The sequence below is a fragment of the Mus caroli genome, unplaced genomic scaffold, assembly GCF_978045245.1.
Source record: "Mus caroli unplaced genomic scaffold, Mus_caroli_1 scaffold_2, whole genome shotgun sequence".
Lineage (NCBI taxonomy): Eukaryota > Metazoa > Chordata > Mammalia > Rodentia > Muridae > Mus > Mus caroli.
In genome coordinates this window covers 74,891,431-74,918,637 of record NW_028227257.1, presented here as the reverse complement: position 1 = coordinate 74,918,637, position 27,207 = coordinate 74,891,431, and the positions used below count along the sequence as shown (strand labels likewise).

Genomic DNA, 27,207 nt, shown 5'->3' with positions numbered 1-27,207 from the left:
ATGGCTCCTACAGGCCTCCCAGCTGTGTGGGGTATCCCAGCCTGGGCTGTCACACACTGCCTAATCCTCTGCACTCCAGTTTCTACATCTTCTCTCTTCCCTTATTCATCCTACCTAAGCTGTTCGATTTCACCATGATACACCACGCAGTGTCATTATCACCTACCCTCTAAAATTTCAGGCTCATGCCCTCTCCGTTCCACTTACTTTCAATCTACCTAGGCCATCACTGACTGTGGTCACTTTTATCTTTTTGTATTACACTTGGTAGCATCTTTTAAAAAGTTAATTATTTTATTTTTACATTCCCAGTCCCCCCTCCCACAGTTCTTCATCCCATTCTCCCTCCCATTTGCCTCTTAGAGGGTGTTTGCCATCCCCTATCCCCTTCCCTGGGGCCTCAAGTCTCTACAAAATTAAGCAAATTCTCTCCAACTGGAGCCAGACAAGGCAGTCATTTGCTACTTATGTGCTGGAGGATGGGGTGTGTGTAGTATCTCGCACCAGCCCATGTATGCTCTTTGGTTGGTAGCTTAGTCTCTAGGAGCACCCAGGAGTTAGCTGAGACTGTTAGTCTTCCTATGGGGTTGCCATTCCCTTCACTCTTTCAGTCCTTCCCCTAACTCTTCCATAGGGGTCCCTGACATCAGTTGGCTGTATCTGGATCTGTCCCAATCAGCTGCGGTAGAACCTCTCAGAGGACAGCCATGCTAGACTCCTGTTGGTTAGCACAACGTAATTAGCAATCTTGTTCCATAGTCATCCCATAACTTCATTTAATCTATCCCTTTCTTTGTCATGGCAAAACTCTTCTGGTTGATCCAACTTTCTATGGGCTCACCATCTGCCCCGATGCAGCTGAAAATGGTCAGAGAAAGGTCCATTCACTGGACTAGTATGACTTAAAATTTATAATTATAAATTCCAAGAGGGTATTAGGGTTACTTAGCAATCTCACTAAATACCCTTAAACTCCTATATGACAGTTTCACCTATTCTCCATTGTTATTCAAACTGAAAAAGCATCTGTTTTTCATCATACTCATGATCTGGAAACAGAAACAACCAAGATACATCTAGTACTATATATATCCAGAAGACATGCTCATTGCTATATTTATATATTTGCCTGCTGTAGTTGACTTTGATAACTAGATGTGATAACTAGATTATGATGGTCGAAGCCTCATGAATGGGATTAGTAACCTTATAAAAGAGACCTATAGGTGTGTGTATGCCCCTTCTGCCATATGAACTGACTGAAATCCTGGCATCTGTCTATGTAGAAAGTCTTCACAAAAACCAGTCTTGCCAGAACTTGAGTTTGGACTTCCAGACCCTCAGCATGATGAAAAGTAGAACTCTTGGTTCAAGGTACATGGTATGTGATAGTTTTGTTGTAAAAGACCCAAAGGCAAAAGGTCCCCACCATCATCATTTGTACCACATACACAATCTTCAGCATGCTGCCACAAGAATCATCTGAAATCTTTCTCCTGACCTGTGCACACACCTTATTTTTTCAGGCTCTATGCTAACAGTGCTCACTTCTGAACATTATTAACTTCCCCCTTCTCCCTGTCCTATGTAAATAAATGTATGATCTTCTCTCCCAATCAGAACGCCTCAAATTTACCTCTCTGCCAGATTGAGCTCTATTTGTATCTGCATCAAAGCAACTTGAATTTTCTCATATTTGATGTTCTTAGTTAGTTCTTTCCTTATATTTATACCTAAATCCAATAAAGCTTCAACACCATCATCCAATTAAGACTTCTTTTTTTTTTCATAGTGGCTAATGATCTCAGTGAGTTCTCTTGATTTTTTGTAGCAATTTTAGACATAATTCATTCACTCATGCATACATATCTTTGAGAACATGTCATTATTTGGGATAAATTCACAGAAATGGGATAATAGTAAAAAGACAGTAGATAGTCTAACTTTTGATACCTTTTCCTAAGACTGTTTCAATAACCTTTACCCTCACAATTAATATGATTGGTTATATTTCCATATCCTAGCTAACATAGGATGTTATTTTAAATACTTGACAGTTGAACAGTGTTGCCTCTGATGTGAGTTCATGTATTCATGAACGTGAGCCTTTGAAGCAGCAAGGCTTGCTGACTGCACTTAGATTGTCTACTTTTGCTTTTATTAACTATGCATTTCAGCATATATAAAAGCCACAGGATAGAATCTTTCCTCAATATTGTGGAGAGTTGGATGGTGTCTTCTTTGCTCCACAATGTTCAATCTTTCCTCTTTCTTCTCATGTATCCATAGCAGTTGTTGTCTGCTCTTTTTTCTTTGGCTCACAGTTCATAGACTATCATTTTGTTCCTTAGTTTTCATTTTAAGCTTTTCTGCTGTTTGCTTTTTGTTGTATTGTTTTTGACTCCACCTAACAAATCTTCAGCCTTGCTTGCAAATACCCAGGCATAAGAGAAACTCAGCACCTGGTAGCAGTCACAACACAACAAAACTGCCAGAACTTTGATTTTGAAGGCTTTGGCTAACACATCTGTGAGAAAATAAACTTCTGATTTGTATCTGTCAGACAACCTCAGGTATTTTGTAATAGTAGTACAAATCTTTCAGTTTTGGAGCAATTTCAGTTGACTGTGGTGGGAAGGTATGGTGAAGTTCACAGTGACAGGAATGGGTGGCAAAAAGTATACCATGGGACTAGAATCAGGGCTCTAACCTCTGAGGCTTGCTCCTAATAACTTACCTCCACCAGCCCGACCCTGCTTCATAAAGGCTCCATAGCCTTCAGAATAGTGCCATAAGCGGGGCTTAAATTAAAGAAAGGTTATCCTAGATTCAAACCACAACAAAGACCCCATCTCTAGGGGTGGGCCTGTACTGGCTAGTTTTGTGTCAACTTGACACAGCTGGAGTTATCACAGAGAAAGGAGCTTCAGTTGAGGAAATGCCTCCATGAGATCCAACTGTAAGGCATTTTCTCAATTAGTGATTAAGGGGGAAAGGCCCCTTGTGTGTGGTGCCATCTGTGGGCTGGTAGTCTTGTTCTATAAGAGAGCAGGCTGAGCAAGCCAGGGGAAGCAAGCCAGTAAAGAACATCCCTCCATGGCCTCTGCATCAGCTCCTGCTTCCTGACTTGCTTGAGTTCCAGTCCTGACTTCCTTTGGTGATGAACAGCAGTATTGAAGTGTAAGCTGAATAAACCCTTTCCTCCCCAACTTGCTTCTTGGTCATGATGTTTGTGCAGAAATAGAAACCCTGACTAAGACAGAGCCTATACATGCAAGTTTGGGTAGGATGCTAAGATTCAGCAGTGAAGTGATTTGAAATGAAAACTGTCCCCATATTGCTGGCATTTGAACACCTGGGACCCAGTTGGTGACACTGTTTGGGGAATTGAGGGGTACAGTCTTGCTGGAGGATTTGTGTCACTGGGGGGCAGGTCTGTGGATTAAAAGCTCTGGCCACTTCCAGTTCCCTCTCTACTCTGTGCTTCCAGTTGAAGATATGAGCTCTTAACTTGTCGATTGCTACCACTTCTCCTGCCATGATTGACTCTAAACCTCCTGGAACCACAGTCAAAACAGATGCTTTCTTCCATAGGTTGCTTCATATTTGATCACAGGAACAGAAAAGCAATAAATTCAAGTCAGAGTAGCAGATTAGATTGTATGTTAGGTTTGTTGTTCAACTTTCTGCTGTCTTAAATGTGGAATGGCAGTATACTTCAATAGGAAAAAAAAAAAAACCTACTTCTTGTGCTTGAATACAGCTGTTGGCAAATGCTAACTCAAAACAATGCCCAATCAATTACATAACTAGTCTAAAAATGAGCTGTTGTTATCCTTATCTTCCTACTTTGTGACACCGTGAACTACCAAAGCTGTCTTTTTGGTTTTAAGATGCTATCCTGAGTCTGCACAGGTGAGAGTGTGGACTACAGAAGCTAACAGCTTCTGAGACAGGCCCTGTTTCAGGCCTTCATCTTCTGCCAGGAGGCAAGTTCGAACAAAAGATATCTGTGTACCTTCTCTGCAAGAGGAGACCTTGCCTGCAGAGAGTGCTCTAACCACTGAAACTCAGGAGAGAGCTAGTCTCCCAGGTCTGCTGGTAGAGGCTAACAGAATCACGAAAGGAACAAGCCCTAACCAGAGACAACTATAACAACTGACTCCAGAGATTACCAGATGGCGAAAGGCAGACGTAAGAATCTTACTAACAGAAACCAAGAGCACTCACCATCATCAGAACCCAGCACTCCCACCTCAGCCAGTCCTGGGTACACCAACACACCTGAAAAGCTAGACCTGGATTTAAAGGCATATCTCATGATGATGGTAGAGGACATCAAGAATGACTTTAATAACTCACTTAAAGAAATACAGGAGAACACTTATAAAGAGTTACAAGTCCTTAAAGAAAAACAGGAAAACACATCCAAACAGGTGATGGAGATGAACAAAACCGTAATAGACTTAAAAAGGGAAGAGGACACAATAAAGAAAACCCAAAGTGAGGCAAAATTGGAGATAGAAACCCTAGGAAAGTAATCTGGAACCATAGATGCAAGCATCAGCAACAGAATACAAGAGATGGAAGAGAGGATCTCAGCTGCAGAAGATTCCATAGAGAACACTGGCACAACAATCAAAGAAAATGCAAAAAGATCCTAACTCAAAACATCCAGGAAATCCAGGATACAATGAGAAGACCAAACCTACGGATAATGGGAGTAGATGAGAATGAAGATTTTCAAATCAAAGGGCCAGCAAATATCTTCAACAAAATTATAGAAGAAAACTTCCCAAACCTAAAGAAAGAGATGCCCATGATCATACAAGAAGCCTACAGAACTCTAAATAGAAAAGACCAGAAAAGAAATTCCTCCCGACACATAACAATCAGAACAACAAATGCACTAAATAAAGATAGAATATTAAAAGCAGTAAGGGAGAAAGGTCAAGTAACATATAAAGGCAGGCCTATCAGAATTACACCAGACTTTTCACCAGAGACTATGAAAGCCAGAAGAGCCTGGTCAGATGTTATACAGACACTAAGAGAACACAAATGCCAGCCCAGGCTACTATACCCGGCCAAACTCTCAATTACCATAGATGGAGAAACCAAAGTATTCCATGACAAAACCAAATTCACACATTATTTTTCCACGAATCAGCCCTTCAAAGGATAATAACAGGAAAAAAACAATACAAGGATCACGCCCTAGAAAAAGCAAGAAAGTAATCCTTCAACAAACATTAAAAAAAAGACAGCCACAAGAACAGAATGCCAACTTTAACAACAAAAATAATAGGAAGCAACAATTACTTTTCCTTAATATCTCTTAGTATCAATGGACTCAACTCCCCAATAAAAAGACATAGACTAACAGACTGGCTACACAAACAGGACCCAACATTCTGCTGCTTACAGGAAACCCATCTCAGGGAAAAAGACAGACACTACCTCAGAATGAAAGGCTGGAAAACAATTTTCCAAGCAAATGGTCTGAAGAAAGAAGCTGGAGTAGCCATTCTAATATCGAATAAAATCGACTTCCAACCCAAAGTTATCAAAAAAGACAAAGAGGGGCACTTCATACTCATCAAAGGTAAAATCTTCCAAGAGAACTCTCAATTCTGAATATCTATGCTCCAAATACAAGGGCAGCCACATTCATTAAAGAAACTTTAGTAAAGCTCAAAGCACACATTGCACGTCACACAATAATAGTAGAAGACTTCAACACACCACTTTCATCAATGGACAGATCATGGAAACAGAAATTAAACAGAGACACGATGAAACTAACAGAAGTTATGAAACAAATGGATTTAACAGATAGCTACAGAACATTTTATCCTAAAACAAAAGGATATACTCATGGTACCTTCTCCAAAATTGACCATATAATTGGTCACAAAACAGGCCTCAACAGATACAAAAATATTGAAATTGTCCCATGCATCCTATATGATCACCACAGACTAAGGCTGATCTTCAATAACAACATAAATAATAGAAATCCAACATTCACGTGGAAACTGAACAACACTCTTCTCAATGATACCTTGGTCAAGGAAGGAATAAAGAAAGAAATTAAGGACTTTTTTAGAGTTTAATGAAAATGAAGCCACAACGTACTGAAACTTATGGGACACAATGAAAACATTTCTAAGAGGAAAACTCATAGCTCTGAGTGCCTCCAAAAAGAAACTAGAGGGAGCACACACTAGTAGCTTAACACACCTAAAAGCTCTAGAACAAAAGGAAGCAAATAATCAAACTCAGGGGCAAAATCAACCAAGTGGAAACAAGAAGAACTATTCAAAGAATCAACCAAAGGAGGAGCTGGTTCTTTGAGAAAATCAACAAGACAGATAAACCCTTAGCCAGACTCACTAAAGGGCACAGGGACAGCATCCTAAGTAACAAAATCAGAAATGAAAAGGAGACATAACAACAGATCCTGAAGAAATCCAAAACACTATCAGATCCTTCTACAAAAGGCTATACTTAACAAAACAGGAGAACTTGGATGAAATGGAAAAATTTCTAGACAAATACCAGGTACCAAAGTTAAATCAGGATCAGATTAATGATCAACAGTCCTATATCCCCTAAAGAAATAGAACCAGTCATTAGTAGTCTCCCAACCAAAAAAAGCCCAGGACCAGATGGGTTTAGGGCAGAGTTATATCAGACCTTCAAAGAAGATATAATTCCAGTTTTTCACAAGCTATTCCACAAAATAGAAGCAGAATGTACTCTATCTAACTCATTCTATGAAGCCACAATTACTCTGATACCTAAACCATAGAAAGACCAAACAAAGATAGAGAACTTCAGACCAATTTCCCTTATGAATATCGATGCAAAAATACTCAATAAAATTCTTGCTAACAGAATCCAAGAACACATCAAAACAATCATCCATCCTGACCAAGTAGGTTTCATTCCAGGGATGCAGGGATGGTTTAATATACAGAAATCCATCAACATAATCCATTATATAAACAAACTCAAGGACAAAAACCACATGATCATCTCATTAGATGCTGAGAAAACATTTGACAAAATCCAACACCTATTCATGATAAAAGTCTTGGAAAGATCAGGAATTCCAGGCCCATACCTAAACATGAAAAAAACCAATCTACAGCAAACCAGTAGCCAACATCAAAGTAAATGGTGAGAAGCTGGAAGCAATCCCACTAAAATCAGGGACTAGACAAGGCTGCCCACTTTCTCCCTGCCTATTCAACATAGTACTTGAAGTCCTATCCAGAGCAATTCGACAACAAAAGGAGTTCAAGGGGATACAAATTGGAAAGGAAGAAGTCAAAATATCACTTTTTGCAGATAATATGATAGTATATGTAAGTGACCCTAAAAATTCCATCAGAGAACTCCTAAACCTGATAAACAGCTTCAGTGAATCAGCTGGATATAAAATTAACTCAAACAAGTCAATGGCCTTTCTCTACACAAAGGATAAACAGGCTCAGAAAGAAAATTAGGGAAACAATACCCTCCTCAATAGTCACAAATAATATAAAATATCTTGGCGTGACTCTAACTAAGGAAGGGAAAGATCTGTATGATAAGAACTTCAAGTCTCTGAAGAAATAAATTATACAAGATCTCAGAAGATGGAAAGATCTCCCATGCTCATGGATTGGCAGGATCAATATAGTAAAAATGGCTATCTTGCCAAAAGCAATCTACAGATTCAATGCAATCCCCATCAAAATTCCAACTCAATTCTTCAATGAACTGGAAAGTGCAATCTCCAAATTCATCTGGAATAACAAAAAACCTAGGATAGCAAAAACTCTTCTCAAGGATAAAAGAACCTCTGGTGGAATTACCATGCCTGACCTAAAGTTGTACTACAGAGCAATTGTGATAAAAACTGCATGGTACTGGTATAGTGACAGACAATTAGACTAATGGAACAGAATTGAAGACCCAGAAATGAACCAACACAACTATGGTCACTTGATCTTTGACAAGGGAGCTAAAACCATCCAGTGGAAAAAAGATAGCATTTTCAACAAATGGTGCTGGCACAACTGGCAGTTATCATGCAGAAGAATGTGATTTGATCCATTCCTATCTTCTTGTACTAAGGTCAAATCTAAGTTGACTAAGGAACTCCACATAATATGTACTCACTGATAAGTAGATATTAGCCCACAAACTTAGAATACCCAAGATATAAGATACAATTTTCGAAACACATGAAGCTCGGGAAGAACGAAGACCAAGGTGTGGACACTTTGCCTCTTCTTGGAATTGGGAGCAAGGCACCCATGGAAGGAGTTACAGAGACAGAGTTTGGAGCTTAGAGGAAAGGATGGACCATCTAGAGACTGCCATATCCAGGGATCCATCCCATAAGCAGCTTCTAAACGCTGACACCATTGCATACACTAGCAAGATTTTGCTGAAAGGACCCTGATATAGCTGTCTCTTGTGAGACGATGCCGAGGCCTAGCAAACACAGGAGTGGATGTTCACAGTCAGCTATTGGATGTATCACAGGGCTCCCAATGGAGAAGCTAGAGAAAGTACCCAAGGAGCTAAAGGGATCTGCAACCCTATTGCTGGAACAACATGATGTACTAACCAGAACCCCGGAGCTCTTGTCTCTAGCTGCATATGTATCGAAAGATGACCTAGTCGGCCATCAATGGAAAGAGAGGCCCATTGGACTTGCAAACTTTATATGCCCCAATATAGAGGAATGCCAGGGCCAAAAGAATGGGAATGGGTGGGTAGGGAAGTGGGGGGCGCTATGGGGGACTTTTGGGATAGCATTGGAAATGTAATTGAGGAAAATATGTAATAAAAATATTAAAAATTTAAAAAAAAGAAATGTAAATAAAGAAAATATCTAATTAAAAAAAAAAAGATCGAGAATCGACAAACGCGACCTCATAAAATTGCAAAGCTTCTGTAATGCAAAAGACACCTTCAATAATACAACAGATTGAGAAGGGATCTTTACCTATCCTAAATTAGATAGGGGACTAATATCCAATATATATAACGAACTCAAGAAGGTGGACTGCAGAAAATCAAATAACCCCATTAAAAAATGGGGCTCAGAGCTAAACAAAGAATTCTCACCTGAGGAATACTGAATGGCTGAGAAGCACCTGAAAAAATTGTTAAGCATCCTTAATCATCAGGGAAATGCAAATCAAAACAACCCTGCAAATCTACCTCACACCACTCAGAATGGCTAAGATCAAAAATTCAGGTGACAGCAGATGCTGGCGAGGATGTGGAGAAAGAGGAAATGTCCTCCATTGCAGTGGGATTGTAAGCGTGTAGAACCACTCTGGAAATCATCTGGTGGTTCCTCAAAAAATTGGACATAGAACTACTGGAGGATCCAGCAATACCTCTCCTGGGCATATATCCAGAAGATGTCGCAACCGGTAAGAAGGAAACATGCTCCACTATGTTCATAGCAGCCTTATTTATAATAGCCAGAAGGTGGAAAGAACCCAGATGCCCCTCAACAGAGGAATGGATACAGAAAATGTGGTACATTTACACAATGGAGTACTACTCAGCTATTAAAAAGAATGAATTTAAATGGATGCATCTGGAGGGCATCATCCTGAGTGAGGTAACTCAATCACAAAAGAACTCACTTGATATGTACTCACTGATAAGTAGATATTAGCCCAGAAACTTAGAATACCCAAGATATAAGATACAATTTTCGAAACACATGAAGCTCGGGAAGAACGAAGACCAAGGTGTGGACACTTTGCCTCTTCTTGGAATTGGGAGCAAGGCACCCATGGAAGGAGTTACAGAGACAGAGTTTGGAGCTTAGAGGAAAGGATGGACCATCTAGAGACTGCCATACCTGGGGTCCAACCCATAATCAGCCTCCAAACAATGACACCATTGCATACACTAGCAAGATTTTGCTGAAAGGACCCTGATATAGCTGTCTCTTGTGAGACTAGGCCGGGGCCTAGCAAACACATAAGTGGATGCTCACAGTCAGCTATTGGATGGATCACAGGGCCACCAATGGAGGAGCTAGAGTAAGTACCCAGGGAGCTGGGGGGATCTGCAATCCTATAGTTGGAACAACATGATGAACTAACCAGTACCCCAGAGCTCTTGACTCTAGCTGCATATGTATCAAAAGATGGCCTAGTCGGCCATCACTGGAAAGAGAGGCCCATTGGTCATGCAGACCTTATATGCCTCAGTACAGGGGAACACCAGGGCCAAGAGGTGGGAGTGGGTGCTGGAGGGTGTGGGGGACTCTTGGGATAGCATTGGAAATGTAAATGAAATAAATACCTAGTAATAATAATAAAAAGAAAAAGAAAAAAAAAAGATGCTATCCTGTTTCTTATGCTAGCCTGATGCTCCTCTTCCCACCTGCCCAGTGCTAAGGTTGCAGGCACTAGCTCTCTAAAGTGACCTTAACAATACTGGAATACATGTCAAGATACTATGCCTAGGCTCTAATGGGAAAATTTAGAACATATGTATGAACAAACTTACCAGTAATTTTAAATTACTGTAAATTGCAAATGACCTTCAGTTTTTCTTGCTATAAAAAAATCTTTACTTGTTATCAATAGTGCCTTTAAAAATTATGAAATGATATACTGTATCTCACATATGGCAGTGAGCCACAAGTACATATCCTTTATTCTTAATTATAGGAAAAGTATAGGTAACTGTAAGGCTTGGCTTTATTGTTTTATAAATGAACCATCAAAGTTCATGTCAGTGAAATGAGCATACACTTTTCATAAATTAAAATAAATCTCACATGGTAAAGTACTCATATTCAAAATTAATTTAATTACATGTTTAAAATTTAATTACATTTAATTAAGCATTTAAGTTTAATATGAAATAAATGAATTATCAGTTAACTACTCTGAAATGAAATACTGCCTTGGTAATTAAAATCTATAAATTTTCCTATTCTGTGTAAAACTGCTAGCTTTCAAAAAACATTCCAGCAATTACATGTTTTAAAGACCATTTGACTACATCCTCACAGTTCATCAAAGTATAGTCTCTTGGTCCCTCAGTTTGGTGAGCTGCACATTTCCTGCAACACGGAGATTTTACAAATATGATTTTGGGTGTAACCTTAGTGTAGTGGTGACCCTTTAATACAGATCTTCATGCTGTGCTGATCTCCAACCATAAAATTATTTTTGTTGCTACTTCATAACTATCATTGTGATACTGTTATGCGTCTTAATGTAAGTATATGATATGCAGAATATCTGCTGTACCTCCTCTGTGAAAAGGTCACTTGGCCCCCCAAGGGGTCACAACCCACAGGTTGAGAATCACCGCTTTAATGACTTATAATTTGCAACAGTAAATTTGCCTAGCATCTTTGACCTCAAGTCCCCATAAACTGTGACATTACTCAGCTCAGAGGGTGTACTGGCTATTTTTGTGTCAACTTGACACAGCTGAGTTATCACAGAGAAAGGAGCTTCAGTTGAGGAAATGCCTCCATGAGATCCAACTGTAAGGCATTTTCTCAATTAGTGATCAAGGGGGAAAGGCCCCTGTGGGTGGGACCATCCCTGGGCTGGTAGTCTTGGGTTCTATAAGAGAGTAGGGTGAGCAAGCCAGAGGAGGCAAGCCAGTAAAGAACATCCCTCCATGGCCTCTGCATCAGCTCCTGCTTTCTGACCTGCTTGAGTTCCAGTCCTGACTTCCTTTGGTGATGAACAGCAGTATGGAAGTGTAAGCCGAATAAACCCTTTCCTCCCCAACTTGCTTTTTGGTCATGATGTTTGTGCAGGAATAGAAACCCTGACTAAAACAGAGGGCTCTTGGTAGAATTTAGTAAATAGGCTACGGTTAAATATATGAACAGTCCCCCTCCTGAGAGGAGCATTTAAGTAAAGTTGACTTCCTTCCTTTACCTGAAAGAATGAATAAAAACCTCATATTTTCTGTTATAAAAATCTTTATTCTTTGAAACAAACCTGTTTCAAATTATAAAAGTATTTTTTTTGTTAAATTATACTATTCTTAATATATGCTTTATTTTATTTTGAAATGATAGGGATTAAATTTATGCTAAGCAAACACTCTACCACTGGACTATGGCCCCAGCTCATATATCACATTTAGATAGCTGAGCATTCTATGAACAAAACAGTATATAATTACAGCCAACACACAATTGTGATTCAGAGGAAATACGTTTGAATGTAGGTATTACCACTTTTGTGCACATGCTTGTGTGTACGTGTGTGTGTTTAGTTTAACTGGCAGAGTTCAGAACTCCAACATAATGATTTAAAATTAACAATAACAAAATAATATGGGTAAATATGTGGTAGTCCTTAGCTCCCAATTTTAGCACAAGGGTACTGGCTTCACTGAACTCACGGGAGGATCCCAAGAGCATAGAAGGATGAAGCCAGAATCAGAACAATATTTTCATTTGTTCATTTGTACTCTTTTGTGTCTGCAACAAAATCATGAAAATAACAAACACTGAAGTCTTCAAAAGGAATGAAGCAGAAAGGAAAGAGATACTACGTGTTTCTCCTGATTCCATACTCAGTTTACCCTGCTAGATCTATGTATGTCAGTATCTTCTGGAAAGCACAAGTATTTGCTAATACAAAATAACAGGAGGTAATAAGTGCACAACATGTAGTAGTTTGCCCGACACACAGCAGCCAATCTGTAGCATGGCCACTAGAACTACAACAGACCAATGTGCCACTTTATGTCTCTAACCATAGACTAGGGAACTCATTCACAAAGTGAAGAAATTCTGAAAATGATTTAAGGGAACAGTGTTGACTAAATTCTTAGGTATTGTTTCTAGAACAGAGACTGAATGCATTTAAGTCATTTAATTTCATAAATTTCTATCTATAAACTCTCTTAGTAATTTACTTTGAAAATGACTTGAAAGTGTTTAAGAAGACACAGGATGTAGCTTACTGCTTACTACTGCATTCAGTAGCTCAGTGTGGTAAGAACTGAAAGTAAGTTTTCTTAATATCTTACACATTACTTAACATCAAGTCTGTAACTTTCAGAATTCTGCTTTAATACGTTTTTTGGCACTATAAAGATGTTAGGTTGTCTTAATACTAAAGAACTCTTTAACGTATAATTCTAACTCCAAATCATCTTTTTTACCTAAAATTACAGATTTTTATTTATAGTTTCACTAAAAGTACAATGTCTTATTAACACAGTAAGAACACAGACTTGTTTACCCTTTGAAAGATCATTCACTAAAAGGTATTAGCAAGCAGCAGTGCTTTACACATTTCCCTGAAATTTCTGTCAAAAAATTTTATGATATTTATTTGTGTTATGGCTTGAAGTCCTGATTTAGAATTGTTTCACATTTCCTGGAAAGTGAAATCACATGGAATTGAAACTATCTTGGTATCCAGGTCTATCATACAATAAACCACGGCAATAGGTAGTTTACCAAAATACTTGTATAATTTGTTATATACTTGTAGAAAACTAGCATTATTGGGCTATACCTTTGTATATACATTCTTCAAAACTTAGGTAAAAATGCAATCTACTGATATCTGAAATCAGAACTTGTTGTTACACAACACGGACTTACCAGGATTCTCCTTTAAGATCTGGAGAGATGTGTTCTGGAAGGAAGAATCCATGCCACTTTGAACTCTGTAGTAGCTCCTGAGGAATCCTTTTTGATACATCATAATAGTGACCAAATCGTGAAGACGAGACCGGTCCAACCTGCAGACATTGCGTGCAGGTTGTTAAAGTAACATTATTTTACATTATAATTTCTTTGTCCTACATCAAGCAAAGTAATGGCATATCCATGTACATTAGTGCTAATGATGAAAAGCTGACATAAATATGTTTCCTAAACTTAAATATCCATACAATAGTCTTTATTAGCTAAACAAAGCACAGTTAAGAATTAGACTTTCTACTCTCAATTTTTTTTCTGTTAATGATTCCTAATTTTATAATTCATATACCTCTTTCATTTTAAACCTATTCTGTACATACATTCTTCTGTGTTTGATATTTAATATACATAATTCTTAATTCACTGATAGCAGCTCAATTTTTAATGACAAATCAAATAAGGAGATGATAAGAACTAAATGAAGGTAAGCCAATTCATTGGTTGCAAGCTCCAAAAAAAATAAAATATTTAAATATGTTTAACTGAGCATCATATTAAATCTAAATGCCCACAGGATATATACACATATACAGCAGTTCTTATAAATCTAAATGAAGCTGACTATACAGTGTCCCGGAGTCCCGGCAGCATCAAGGCACATGCATGATCGAGGATGGATGGACACTATGTGAGAACTGGAAAGTTGGTGTGACTGTTGCTTCACAGGTTGACTGTCTTTATTAACATTCTCTCCAAGAAACCATTTTTCTCTTAGGAAACGAATAACTACTGACACTGAATTTCTTTACATATATTAGTAAAAAGTGTATTAACTATTGTTCGGAATGGAATCTAGGCTGATTTTAATGAATGCATCCCCTGAGCCCATACCCTTCTACATGAAGTTAAACTATTACCAAATTAGCCTGGAAACAGCTTCTGGAAAAAGCTCTGATTTGATCTTTACCATTGCTGAGTACTAAGAAACTGGCAAACTTGGGGATGTTCAACACAACTAATATCTCTGCAGAAACATGAGAACTCACAGTAGGCTCTTATCTTACAGAGTGACAATTTTTTAATTTAGTTAAACATAAGTTTGCTTGACACTTGCTATTTGCATTTAAGATTTCAGTGATTCATATTCCTAAATTAAATGCCTATAAACATCAAATTATACAGTCACATGAAATAAAACACCCTGAAGTCTAAGAGAAGCACTTTTTCCTAGAATGAGTCGGTGGGTGTGACATTTATTTTCTAAATAAAATGAATGTGCATCTCTCCATAAGGTACTATTTATTTTCATTAATGAAAGACGTCTATTAGTTGGCTTCAATCTAATCTTTTCAATGCAATAATAGTATTGCAGAATTATGATTCCTAAGGCACAAATTCTCCATTTATTATGAAAAGTATTGACAAATAAATTATATGATATTAAAATGTTCCTTAAAAATACGGTATAAAGCTTTTTAGATGTAAAGTTATTAGTCTAAAGCAATTTAAACAAGGTCTGTTCTTTGGCCTATAATTGATTCTTTATCCGGATTATAGTTCAGAATGTTTTTACTGCAATCTCTGTGAGAGCTCATCTTTTTATTGTGTAAGTCCAAGCCCTCTTAATGTTTCAGAAAGGCCTTGACTAACTGAACTTTGATCTGATGTCTTCATTGAGAAAAACACCAGGTTGCCCATTTCAGATGCAAATCCCCCTAAGGCCCAATAGAATTTAGTAAAGACAGCAAAAAAGAAGAAACCAGAAGTTTCCAGGATCCTCTTTGAGAATCCTGGGGCACACTGGTGTCCTTAATCCATGCAGTAGCATGGATTAAGGTAGGTGATAACCTTTCCTGATTCAAAAGAATAAGCTGAGTGCCTACAAACTGGGTGGAGACTAGGATTTGGCTATAATAAAACACCATGCAATAAAAGCTTGGTCTATGTCAGAAGCCTCTGAAAAGGCCTCAATGTACCACATTCCCAGGCCTGGTAGGGAAGCTTGCAAAAGCCTACCTGAATCAAATAAGCATGAATAATCTATTTTAGCAGACTGACCATGGGGAGAGAGAAAGAAAGAGAGACTTTTCACTTCTTTTAAGTTTGAGTTAATAAATTTATTAGTGGATTGAAGGTTCTTGAAGTCCCATGCACTCACAGAAATACGCCAAATTACCAAAAAGCAAGGTATGCTTTTTAAGTTGCCGTCACTATTAATGTTTTTAATTATAATATTAGTGTGACAGAAGTCTCAGATTTTGGATGAATCAAGGCAGAAAATTGATTTCATGCTGTGACAGTTTACATACAGAACTCAAACAATTCATTAAAATGTACAAATAAAACTAGAAACTTTTCTTGCTGTAATTATTAACTTATTTAGATGTTAAAATCAGATATGATAGTATAGCTACTGATAAGGTAGACACAAAGTTTTCATTACTGATCAAAAAGACCTCAATCTTTCAATAAAAGAAAAACAAAACAAATGTATTCTTATAGGATAAAATGGTTTTTTTTTGCAAATTTTTCTATTCAAGATACATAGTATTAGCATATAGTCAGATTTCTGAAATACTGAAATCTTTTGAGACTAGCAATTTCCCCTGGAAATGAATACTAAATGTTGTTACTGTAACAGTGTTTATCTATAAAAATATCATTGTCATAAAAATTAAATTGTATTTTTATATTAACCTATCATGAAAAAGCAGCTCATTTATTTCATGTGCTAAGAACATGTTGCTTTAATTTTATACATGACAACTTTTATTGCCCCTTTCATAAACTTCCTTCAACTTTACCATCTGTGGAATAGAAAGAAGTTTTAGAATAGAAAGAAAAATAGAAGTAAGTCTTTACTGTGATAAAAAATGAAATCTGATGGAAGGCAAGGGGGAAAAGAGAGGAAGAAAGCAACTCACTCCAATGCCACTGGCATCTCTATAGAGTGTCAGAATGCAACCAAGGCAGCGGAAGTATCTCCACCACAGACAGCTACATGAGATGTCAGCCACTGTTAACAAGTCTTGTTTCTGAGTGTCTGTATAACAGACTGCAAGAATCCAATTACACAGAGACTCAGCTCATTCACTAGAACTGGACTAATTGTGATTTTATTTTGCTTTCAAAATAATCTACATAGTATTGGCAATTAGTATTTTATGAACTTGAATATAATATAGATATCATTATTACTATGATATTATTTATTTGAGAATCAGAAAATTTATCATTGCTTTTAGCTTTTCTGGGAGCTTTTTGGTTTTTGTTTTCCTCTGGTTTGTGTGTGTCTATCATTGTGCTTTGTAATTACATAGCCTTACTGAAAAAGTTTGCTGCACATTAACACATTCACATAGCTACCAGAACTGTTGTGGCTACACTACTAACTTTAACAAGAATCTGATATGCTGCTGTGAATTGCTGGAGACTAGTACCACAGTCCTACACTTCTGAAGTGAAATCCAGAAGTCACTGCAGGCTAGCAATCTGGAGGGTGTGTGTGTGCTGACAAGTACGGAGAGGGCAAGTCCACCATGACAGAACATCTAACTCGTTAGTGAGATGGGAAGGACTCTACATATTCTAAACTTCAGTGACACATTCTTGGGCCTGAGTGAAGCACTTACACATTACTCAGCCTGTATTCACATCCTTGGCACTTTTCATAGTAGATTAGGACTAGCCGGGTAAGGCTTGGTAACAACTTCTATTAAGGGCATCTCTGGTAATTGGTGAGACTCCTTTTGGATTACTTCTACTTTTTTTTTTTTTTTAAAGATTTATTTATTTATTATATGTAAGTACACTGTAGCTGTCTTCAGACACTCCAGAAGAGGGCGCCAGATCTCGTTACGGATGGTTGTGAGCCACCATGTGGTTGCTGGGATTTGAACTCTGGACCTTCGGAAGAGCAATCGGGTGCTCTTACCCACTGAGCCATCTCTCCAGCCCCCTACTTCTACTTCTTTACTCTTAAATTACAATAGTCAAACTGCATTTTGTTCTAGGAAATATAGAAAGATCAATGTTTTTGTTTATTTTCAAACAGGGAATTGCAAATTAATGCTTAGACTTATGAAAACAACAAAGACATGTGCTGGCCAAAGATCACTGGGTAGGATAATTACTGAACAAAAACTTACTGTGGTGGCCAAAAAAATGCAAAGTAACCAAACATGATTCTTATTTGTAAAACTGGAAGCATACACTTTTAAATAGAAGTAAACAAATTTACGCATTGATAAAGCATTGATAATAAAAAGAAGTGATTACTTATTGTAGTATTGATGATTGCAATTTAAGTCAGCATTTATTTACTCACTAATTAATTTTATTGAACACACACCACAAGCCAATAAAGCAAAAAATACTCTTCCTGAGCTCACATGCTAAAATAGACACAAGATAAGCAGTGAAATGGATAAACGGTTTCCTTCTTTGGATCCTGTCTTCAAGAAAACAAAATAGTAAAAGAAGTAAGACTTCATGCAGAGTGAAGTAGGAAGTCACTGTAGATAATACAGTATTTCAGCAAACCCCTGGGTAAAATTGGGATAATGAATAAATGAAAGAATGGAATCCCCATGTAAGATGATGGTTTTGCCTTTGGGAGATCTCTTGAAGTATAAGTAAGGATAAGAAGGGCTGAGAAGATGGCTCAGTAATGCTACACAAGCATGAGAATCTAAGTGAAGATTCCCAACATCCATCTGAAAACCTAGCAATGGCAGCAGGCCTCTGTAACCCTGTCCTGGCGGGCAGAGACTGCATATTAATGATGTTCACTGACCAGCCAGCCAGTCAGTGAGCTCCAGTTCTGTAAGAGACACTGTCTCAAAAATTAAAGCAGAAACAATGGAAGCAGAACATCTGCTGTTGGTCTGGATGCTCAGGGACAGATGTTTGCATAGCAAGGATGAGACCTCAAATTAAGTTCTCAGCGAGGTAAACAACAATGGTAACAACCAGAGAGACCTGACATCAACTCAGGTCTCCACAAGCGTACACACATAAAAGTCAGGGTCGGAAAGGATAGTCTATCCTTAACAGGAGAAAGTCAAAGACCATTATAAACACATAGAGGGATTATGAAGTCAAATAAGAAGTGTGGAGGAAACACAGGCACAAGCAGGAGGAAATTAACAAAATTTGCAAGGTGCTGGTGGTTCATGTCTTTAATCCTAGCACTTGGGAGGCAGAGGCAGGTGCATCTCTAAATTCCAGGACAGCCTGGTCTACAGAGTGAGCTCCACAATAGCCAAAGGTACATGGAGTAACCCTGCCTTGAAAATCAAAACAAACAAGAGATCAGCAAAATTCTCTCAAGAAGAAACCTACAAGGGGAGCAGCCATGGGCATATAGCCACACCCAGTGGGTTCATATTGGGTATGGGGAAAGTGGTAGCTGACAAGAAAGGACTATCCTTCCTCCTGACAGAGAGCTGTAAAAAACTGGTATGCAGAGAAAGGCTGAGTGGCAGGTGAGTGACAACTGTGCACACCTGAGCAGATAGACAGGTAGGATGGTACTGGCCACAGACACTGGTGGAAGTGCTTATGGCAGCCCAATGTAGAGAATCTTCCTTCACAACTACCCTGGGGTGAACGGAACTGAGGAAGACATGGAAGACAACATCTCTACCATAACACCATGAAGCACATGAAGTATGACATACCCAGCAGCATAGGCAGAGGTGTTTTCTCAGGCAAGGGCTGTGTAGCATTTGGAAGAGAAACAGCTAGGATTGAGTCTGGAAGGGAACATTCAGCAGTGAACGTAAGCACACATGCACAGGAGCCTCTCTGAAAGCTATTAGAGCTCAGGCACAGACAACTCTGCTCGTCAGCATGAGAGATAAGGCTTCAGCCAGCAGGCATGAGCCCCAGACTGAGGAAGCACTACAGAAACCTGAGTGTGACTCTGAAGATCAACTGAGGAGTGAATACACACTAAGCTGCCTAGTTTCCATTCTTGAGACTTGAGGAAACCATTTGTGTGTATCTGTGTGTGTGTGTGTGTGTGTGTCTAGAAGAAATACTGGCAGATCTAGATTTTCTATTTAACTTTGTACTTCAGTTGTTCAGTCATTTGGTTTTAGCTCGGTCTTGACTAACGAGCACTTGTGACTGTGCAGTGTGTGCACCTGGTCTGTAAGTCACACTTCTCTTCTTAATTTGTATTTGCCCTCCTTTCCTCTTTCCCATCTCATTTCACTTCTTAATAGCCTCAAATCTAACGACCTATTATAAACTATGCTTTCCCCATGCCACCTGCAGTGTCTGTCTGAACCTTAGCAGGGATATAACTGAAGTACCCAGTATCTGTTACTATAGATTAACATCAAATAATTCTTGGTTACTATAGTCAGCTTTTGTCCTAAATCCTAGTTGGAACATAAACCCAGATCAATGCACCAAGAAGATTCACATAAAACAGAAATAAAACAAAACAAAAACTGGAGTGCATAATCTTTCCAAAAATATAGAAAACACACAGTGAGAAAACAGTAATAAACTTCTACAAGCTCCCATTTCCTCATCATAAGAAATGAAAGACATGAGAAGGCTCAAGTATCAGAAAAGGATTTCAGAATCCCACTTTCAAAAAGAGTCAAAGATCCCTTAGAGGATTCAAATGGGCAGATGAAAAAGCAGAGAAAGGAACAAGCTGAGAAAAGATCAGCAATAGTGAAGAGAAAGTTAAATAAAAAAAAGAAAAACATTAGGAAGAAAATGTAGACTCTGAAATCAACCAAATGGAAATGCTGGAAATACATGGTTAAAAAAAAAAACCTTAAAAATGCAGTGGAAAGCAAACATATCAAATAATATAATATCTCTCACCAGCAACCCTAAAATGTCAAGAAAGCATGAACTGCTATATTGCAAGTCTTGAAAATAAATAACAACCAAGAATTTTCCATCCAACAAAGCTATTTCAAAAAGTTGACCAGGGAATTTCAAGATAAGCACAAATGAAGGCAGTTTATGATTACTAAGCCACCAGTACTGATGGAACTTTAAGAAAGACAATCTATGTGGGAGGAAGGAAGAGAGTCTAATGAGATCACAGGGAAGAATAAATTATAAATTTCAGGAGAGAAAAATGAACAAAAGAGTAGGAAAGAATAAAAAATGTTCAATACCAAAAGAAAAAGACAATAAAAATGAAAAAGCACATTGTGGTAGTTTGAGTGAGAAATGACTCACAGACTCACATAGCAGAACTAGCAAAACTCAAATACCAAGATGAAAGATGGAACACACACATGCACACAAGATAAAAAAGCAAATAATTCAACTAACCAGAAAATCCAAAAAATTGTAAGAATTATAAAGCCTGTCTCTAATAATTGGAAATGCATATATCTAACTGTACTAAAAGAACAAGATCCAAGTATCAGTTCTGCTAAGAAACATACTTCACTGGTAAAGAACTACAGAGTAAAAAGTTGGAATCAACATATTCAATGAGTGGAACCTGAAAGCATGCTGGTAAGTTGTCCTATTATGTGACAAAGTAGAGTTCAAACCCAAATTAGTGAGACGATGATAGCCACATTGTTGCTGTGGAGATGGCTCAGCAGTTAAGAGCACTGGCTGCTTTTCCAGAGGGTCCAGGTTCAGCTCACAGCAACCACATAGCAGCTCAAAACCTGCAACTCCAGTGCAAGAGAACTCTAAAGCCCTCTTCTGCCTTGTTGGCACCAGCAATGCATGTGACAACCAGACATACATAGAGGCAAAACACCCATTCACATAAAAATTAAAACAAAAACTTTAAAGGCCACATTAATACAAAGAACATTTATTAATAATATACAGTTGTAAATGTATATGCAGCACTACTGCATCTCTAAATTTCATAAAACAAATATTAACTGGTAATTAATGGGTATGGAAGATGAAATAGGTTCTAACAGAACATCAGTGAATGACTTTAGTACCTCCACTTTCTAAGAGATCACATCTCCAACCATAAATAGGAAGCTGAGAAAGCACATTAGAGGGGGACAAGGGCATAAACTCGCAAAAACCCATTCCACATGATGCACTTCTATGTTTACTCCATCTCCTAGACCTGCTATCCCCTTCCCCAACAGTGCCACCATAGCAGACCAGTGGGTGTAAACCTATGTGAGGCCTTTCAAATTCAAGCCACATTTCATTCATGTAACAGTTTGTTTTCATTTAATTCTAAGATTGATTCAATTGGCCTCTGGTTTCTTCAATGACTAAGTTCACTTAAGACTTTATTATTTGTTCTTTAAAAGTATATGTAGTTTCTGTTCTTTTTGCTTTGTTTGTTTTGTTTTGTTTTGTTTTTTCTTCAATGATTTCTAGTTTTTTCTACTATGGTCTGGTAAAATATATAAAATTAATCCAGTTCTTTTCCATTTGTTAAGATTTGCTCTGTAGCCTAGATTTGGGGTTCCTTTTAGAAAAGATTCCATGATCTAGTAATCAAAATCCTATATTACCCATTTCTTTAGGAGCTCTGTAACCACAGAAACTGGGAAAATAAAAAGGAATCATGGAGTGGAGGCAATTGAGAAAAGAATAGTAGAGTCCAAGTGCTTTGAAAGGGAAAAGGGAGAAGCTGGGGTGTGGGGATTTAATTAGGAAGGGGAGAGGTTTGTTAATACAGAAGAGGGATGGAGGAGGGTAAAAAACAATAGAGATGTATGACAAAGTCATAAGGAAATCAGTATTATTCCTTACTTAAAATTAATATAGTACATACAATTCTATAGGCATACATGTACATTTATAGTTAAAATAAGATTTTCCAATCCCACCTGGCTGACAATGCTCTTCCCAAGAGAAACAGACAGACTATGAAACAAAAATTCCAATTCTAGGCATAAGAAACACCTTTTTGAATTCTTGGTCAAGGGAGTCTAAGAGATTCCTTAAACATTACAGGCTATTGTTGGGGCTTTTGGTTGCCTTCCAAAAGTCAAAGAAAACTCCCTATTGCTGAAGACAGCATGTACTTTTCAATACAGGTCCCAGAGGATCCATACTGGATATGATTTGAAAGCACCTGCCCTGAGGACTAGGCTTCATAGTACAGGTTAGAATGCAAACTCTAAGGATGTGAAGCAACCAATAATCCTATCAAGCTACGATGCTTTGAATCATAATGATCACCAGGATGGCAAAATAGCCCTAAGGGTTCAATAGTGGCACACTTTTTGGTGGTAACCATCAGCTCTCTAAAAGGCTTGAGGCCCACTAACAAGAGATCAATCACCCTGGTACTGGACACCTAGCCAGGTATTGCAAGTGAGGAATCTGCAATAGCAACTCAACTAAACAAGTGTAATTCTTAACTTCATTCTAAATCTATTTTTATGTCCACAGACAAGCATAGCTTTTACCACTTATCAAGGAAACAACTGTTTGCAATAGAGACCATTAAAAAAGTATCTAGAAATGAGATTATATATAATTAAAAAGTTTTTATACAGAAAAGGAAACAAAAGAGTAAAGATACTGCCTACTCTAATGGTTAACAGTTTTTACCCATTATGTATCCAAAAAACAGTTAATATTCAGAATCTATAAAGAACTCCAAAAGTTAAGACACAGCAAACAAACAATGAAACAAACCCCAGGTCCCCAAATCAATGTGACCTAATAAACTTAATAGACAAAGCACACGACACTCTTTAGTGCTGAGGTTCAAGTGTTAGCTCTGAATTTCCTCTAGATTTCAATCTGTCACCTATGGAATTTCCTAAGCAGAAGGGCTGCATTTGTCCAAGATTCTCAATCACAACTACACTAGGCTGCACACGTGACAAACTTCTGAATATACCCAAATCTCCTTTATTAGGCTTTTGTTGTTGTTGTTGGCTTTTTTGTTGTTGTTGTTGTTTTTGGCTTTTTGAGACAGGGTTTCTCTGTATAGCCCTGGCTGTCCTGGAACTCACTTTGTAGACCAGGCTGGCCTCGAACTCAGAAATCTGCCTGCTTCTGCCTCCCAGGTGCTGGGATTAAAGGTGTGCGCCACCACACCCGGCATTAGTTTTTTTGTTGTTGTTGTTGTTGATACATTTTTTTTTAATTAGGTAATTTCCTCAATTACATTTCCAATGCTATCCAAAAAGTCCCCAATACACTCCCCTCCCCCAGGGCCCCCCCACCCCCACCCCTTGGCCCTGGCATTCCCCTGTACTGGGGCATATAAAGTTGGCAAGTACAATGGGCCTCTCTTTCCAGTGATGGCCTACTAGGCCATCTTTTGATACAAATGCAGCTAGAGACAAGAGCTCTGGGGTACTGGTTAGTTCATAATAATGATCCACCTATGGGGTTGCAGTTCCCTTTAGCTCCTTGGGTACTTTCTCTAGCTCCTCCATTGGGGGCCCTGTGATCCATCCAATAGCTGACTGTGAGCATCCACTTCAGTGTTTGCTAGGCCCAGGCATTGTCTCACAAGAGACAGCTATATCTGGGTCCTTTCAGCAAAATCTTGCTAGTGTATGCAATGGTGTCAGCATTTGGAAGCTGATTATGGGATGGATCCCTGGATATGGCAGTCTTTAGATGGTCCATCCTTTCTTCACAGCTCCAAACATTATCTCTGTAACTCTTTCCATGGGTGTTTTGTTCCCAATTCCAAGAAGGGGCACAGTGTCTACACTTTGGTCTTCGTTCTTCTTGAGTTTCATGCGTTTAACAAATTGTATCTTATATCTTGGGTATCCTAAGTTTTTGGGCTAATATCCACTTATCAGTGAGTACATATTGTGTGAGTTCCTTTGTGAATATGTTACCTCACTTAGAATGATGCCCTCCAGATCCATCCATTTGCCTAGGAATTTCATAAATTCATTCCTTTTAATAGCTGAGTAGTACTCCATTGTGTAAATGTACCACATTTTCTGTATCCATTCCTCTGTTGAGGGGCATCTGGGTTATTTCCATCTTCTGGCTATTATAAATAAGGCTGCTATGAACATAGTGGAGCATGTGTCCTTCTTACCGGTTGGAACATCTTCTGGATATATGCCCAGGAGAGGTTTTGCTGGATCCTCTGGTAGTAATATGTCCAATTTTCTGAGGAACCGCCAAACTGATTTCCAGAGTGGTTGTACCAGCTTGCAATCCCACCAACAATGAAAGAGTGTTTCTCTTTCTCTACATCCTCGCCAGCATCTGCTGTCACCTGAACTTTTGATCTTAGCCATTCTGACTGGTGTGAGGTGGAATCTCAGGGTTGTTTTGATTTGCATTTCCCTGATGATTAAGGATGTTGAACATTTTTTCAGGTGTTTCTCTGCCATTCGGTATTCCTCAGGTGAGAATTCTTTGTTCAGTTCTGAGCCCCATTTTTTAACGGGGTTATTTGATTTTTTGGAGTCCACCTTCTTGAGTTCCTTATATATATTGGATATTAGTCCCCTATCTGATTTAGGATAGGTAAAGATCCTTTCCCAATCTGTTGGTGGTCTTTTTGTCTTATTGACAGTGTCTTTTGCCTTGCAGAAGCTTTGCAACTTTATGAGGTCCCATTTATCGATTCTCGATCTTACAGCACAAGCCTTTGCTGTTCTATTCAGGAATTTTTCCCCTGTACCCATATCTTCGAGGCTTTTCCCTACTTTCTCCTCTATAAGTTTCAGTGTCTCTGGTTTTATGTGGAGTTCCTTAATCCACTTAGATTTGACCTTGGTACAAGGAGATAGGAATGGATCAATTCCCATTCTTCTACATGATAACCGCCAGTTGTGCCAGCACCATTTGTTGAAAATGCTGTCTTTTTTCCACTGGATGGTTTTTGCTCCATTGTCAAAGATCAAGTGACCATAGGTATGTGGGTAGATCTCAGGGTCTTCAATTCTGTTCCACTGGTCTACTTGTCTGTCGTTATACCAGTAACATGCAGTTTTTATCACAATTGCTCTGTAGTACAGCTTTAGGTCAGGCATGGTGATTCCTCCAGACATTCTTTTATCCTTGAGAAGAGTTTTTGCTATCCTAGGTTTTTTGTTGTTCCAGATGAATTTGCAGATTGCCCTTTCCAATTCGTTGAAGAATTGAGTTGGAATTTTGATGGGGATTGCATTGAATCTGTAGATTGCTTTTGGCAAGATAGCCATTTTTACAATGTTGATCCTGCCAATCCATGAGCATGAAAGGTTTTTCTATCTTCTGAGATCTTCTTTAATTTCTTTCTTCAGGGACTTGAAGTTCTTGTCATACAGATCTTTCACTTCCTTAGTTAGAGTCACGCCAAGATATTTTATATTATTTGTGACTATTGAGAAGGGTGTTGTTTCCTAATTTCCTTCTCTGCCTGTTTATCCTTTGTGTACAGAAAGGCCATTGACTTGCTTGAGTTAATTTTATATCCAGCTACTTCACCGAAGCTGTTTATCAGGCTTAGGAGTTCTCTGGTGGAATTTTTAGGGTCACTTATGTATACTATCATATCATCTGCAAAAAGCGATATTTTGACTTCTTCTTTTCCGATTTGTATCCCCTTGATCTCCTTTTGTTGTCTAATTGCTCTGGCTAGGACTTCAAGTACAATGTTGAATAGGTAGGGAGAGAGTGGGCAGCCTTGTCTAGTCCCTGATTTTAGAGGGATTGCTTCCAGCTTCTCACCATTTACTTTGATGTTGGCTACTGGTTTGCTGTATATTGCTTTTATCATGGTTAGGTATGGGCCTTGAATTCCTGATCTTTCCAAGACTTTTATCATGAATGGGTGTTGGATTTTGTCAAATGCTTTTTCAGCATCTAACGAGATGATCATGTGGTTTTTGTCTTTGAGTTTGTTTATATACTGGATTACATTGATGGATTTCCGTATATTGAACCATCCTTGCATCCCTGGGATGAATCCTAATTGGTCAGGATGGATGATTGTTTTGATGTGTTCTTGAATTCGGTTAGCGAGAACTTTATTGAGGACTTTTGCATCAATATTCATAAGGGAAATTGGTCTGAAGTTCTCTATTTTTGTTGGGTCTTTATGTGGTTTAGGTATCAGAGTAATTGTGGCTTCATAGAATGAGTTGGGTAGAGTACCTTCTGATTCTATTTTGTGGAATAGTTTGTGAAGAACTAGGATTAGTTCTTCTTTGAAGGTTTGATAGAACTCTGCACTAAACCCATCTGGTCCTGGGCTTTTCTTGGTTGGGAGAATATTAATGACTGCTTCTATTTCTTTAGGGGATATGGGAATGTTTAGATCATTAACCTGATCTTGATTTAACTTTGGTACCTGGTATCTGTCTAGAAACTTGTCCATTTCATCCAGGATCTCCAGTTTTGTTGAGTATAGCCTTTTGTAGAATGATCTGATGGTGTTTTGGATTTCTTCAGGGTCTGTTGTTAAGTCTCCCTTTTCACTTCTGATTTTGTTAATTAGAGTACTTTCCCTATGCCCTCTAGTGAGTCTGGCTAAGGGTTTATCTATCTTGTTGATTTTCTCAAAGAACCAGCTCCTCGATTGGTTGATTCTTTGAATTGTTCTTCTTGTTTCCACTTGGTTGATTTCACCCCTGAGTTTGATT

General features: G+C 38.3%; 1 protein-coding gene across 3 annotated transcripts in view; it reads right to left on the bottom strand.

Annotated features, from left to right (window-relative positions):
* The window catches only part of Elp4 (elongator acetyltransferase complex subunit 4), a 224,480-nt gene that overhangs the window by 146,422 nt on the left and 50,851 nt on the right, over positions 1 to 27,207 (bottom strand). For all 3 annotated transcript variants that reach the window (XM_021154303.3, XM_029471291.2, XM_029471298.2), the window contains exon 5: positions 13,628 to 13,767. In XM_021154303.3, coding sequence (XP_021009962.2) covers positions 13,628 to 13,767 — 140 coding nt within the window. The remainder of the gene's footprint in view (positions 1 to 13,627; positions 13,768 to 27,207) is intronic.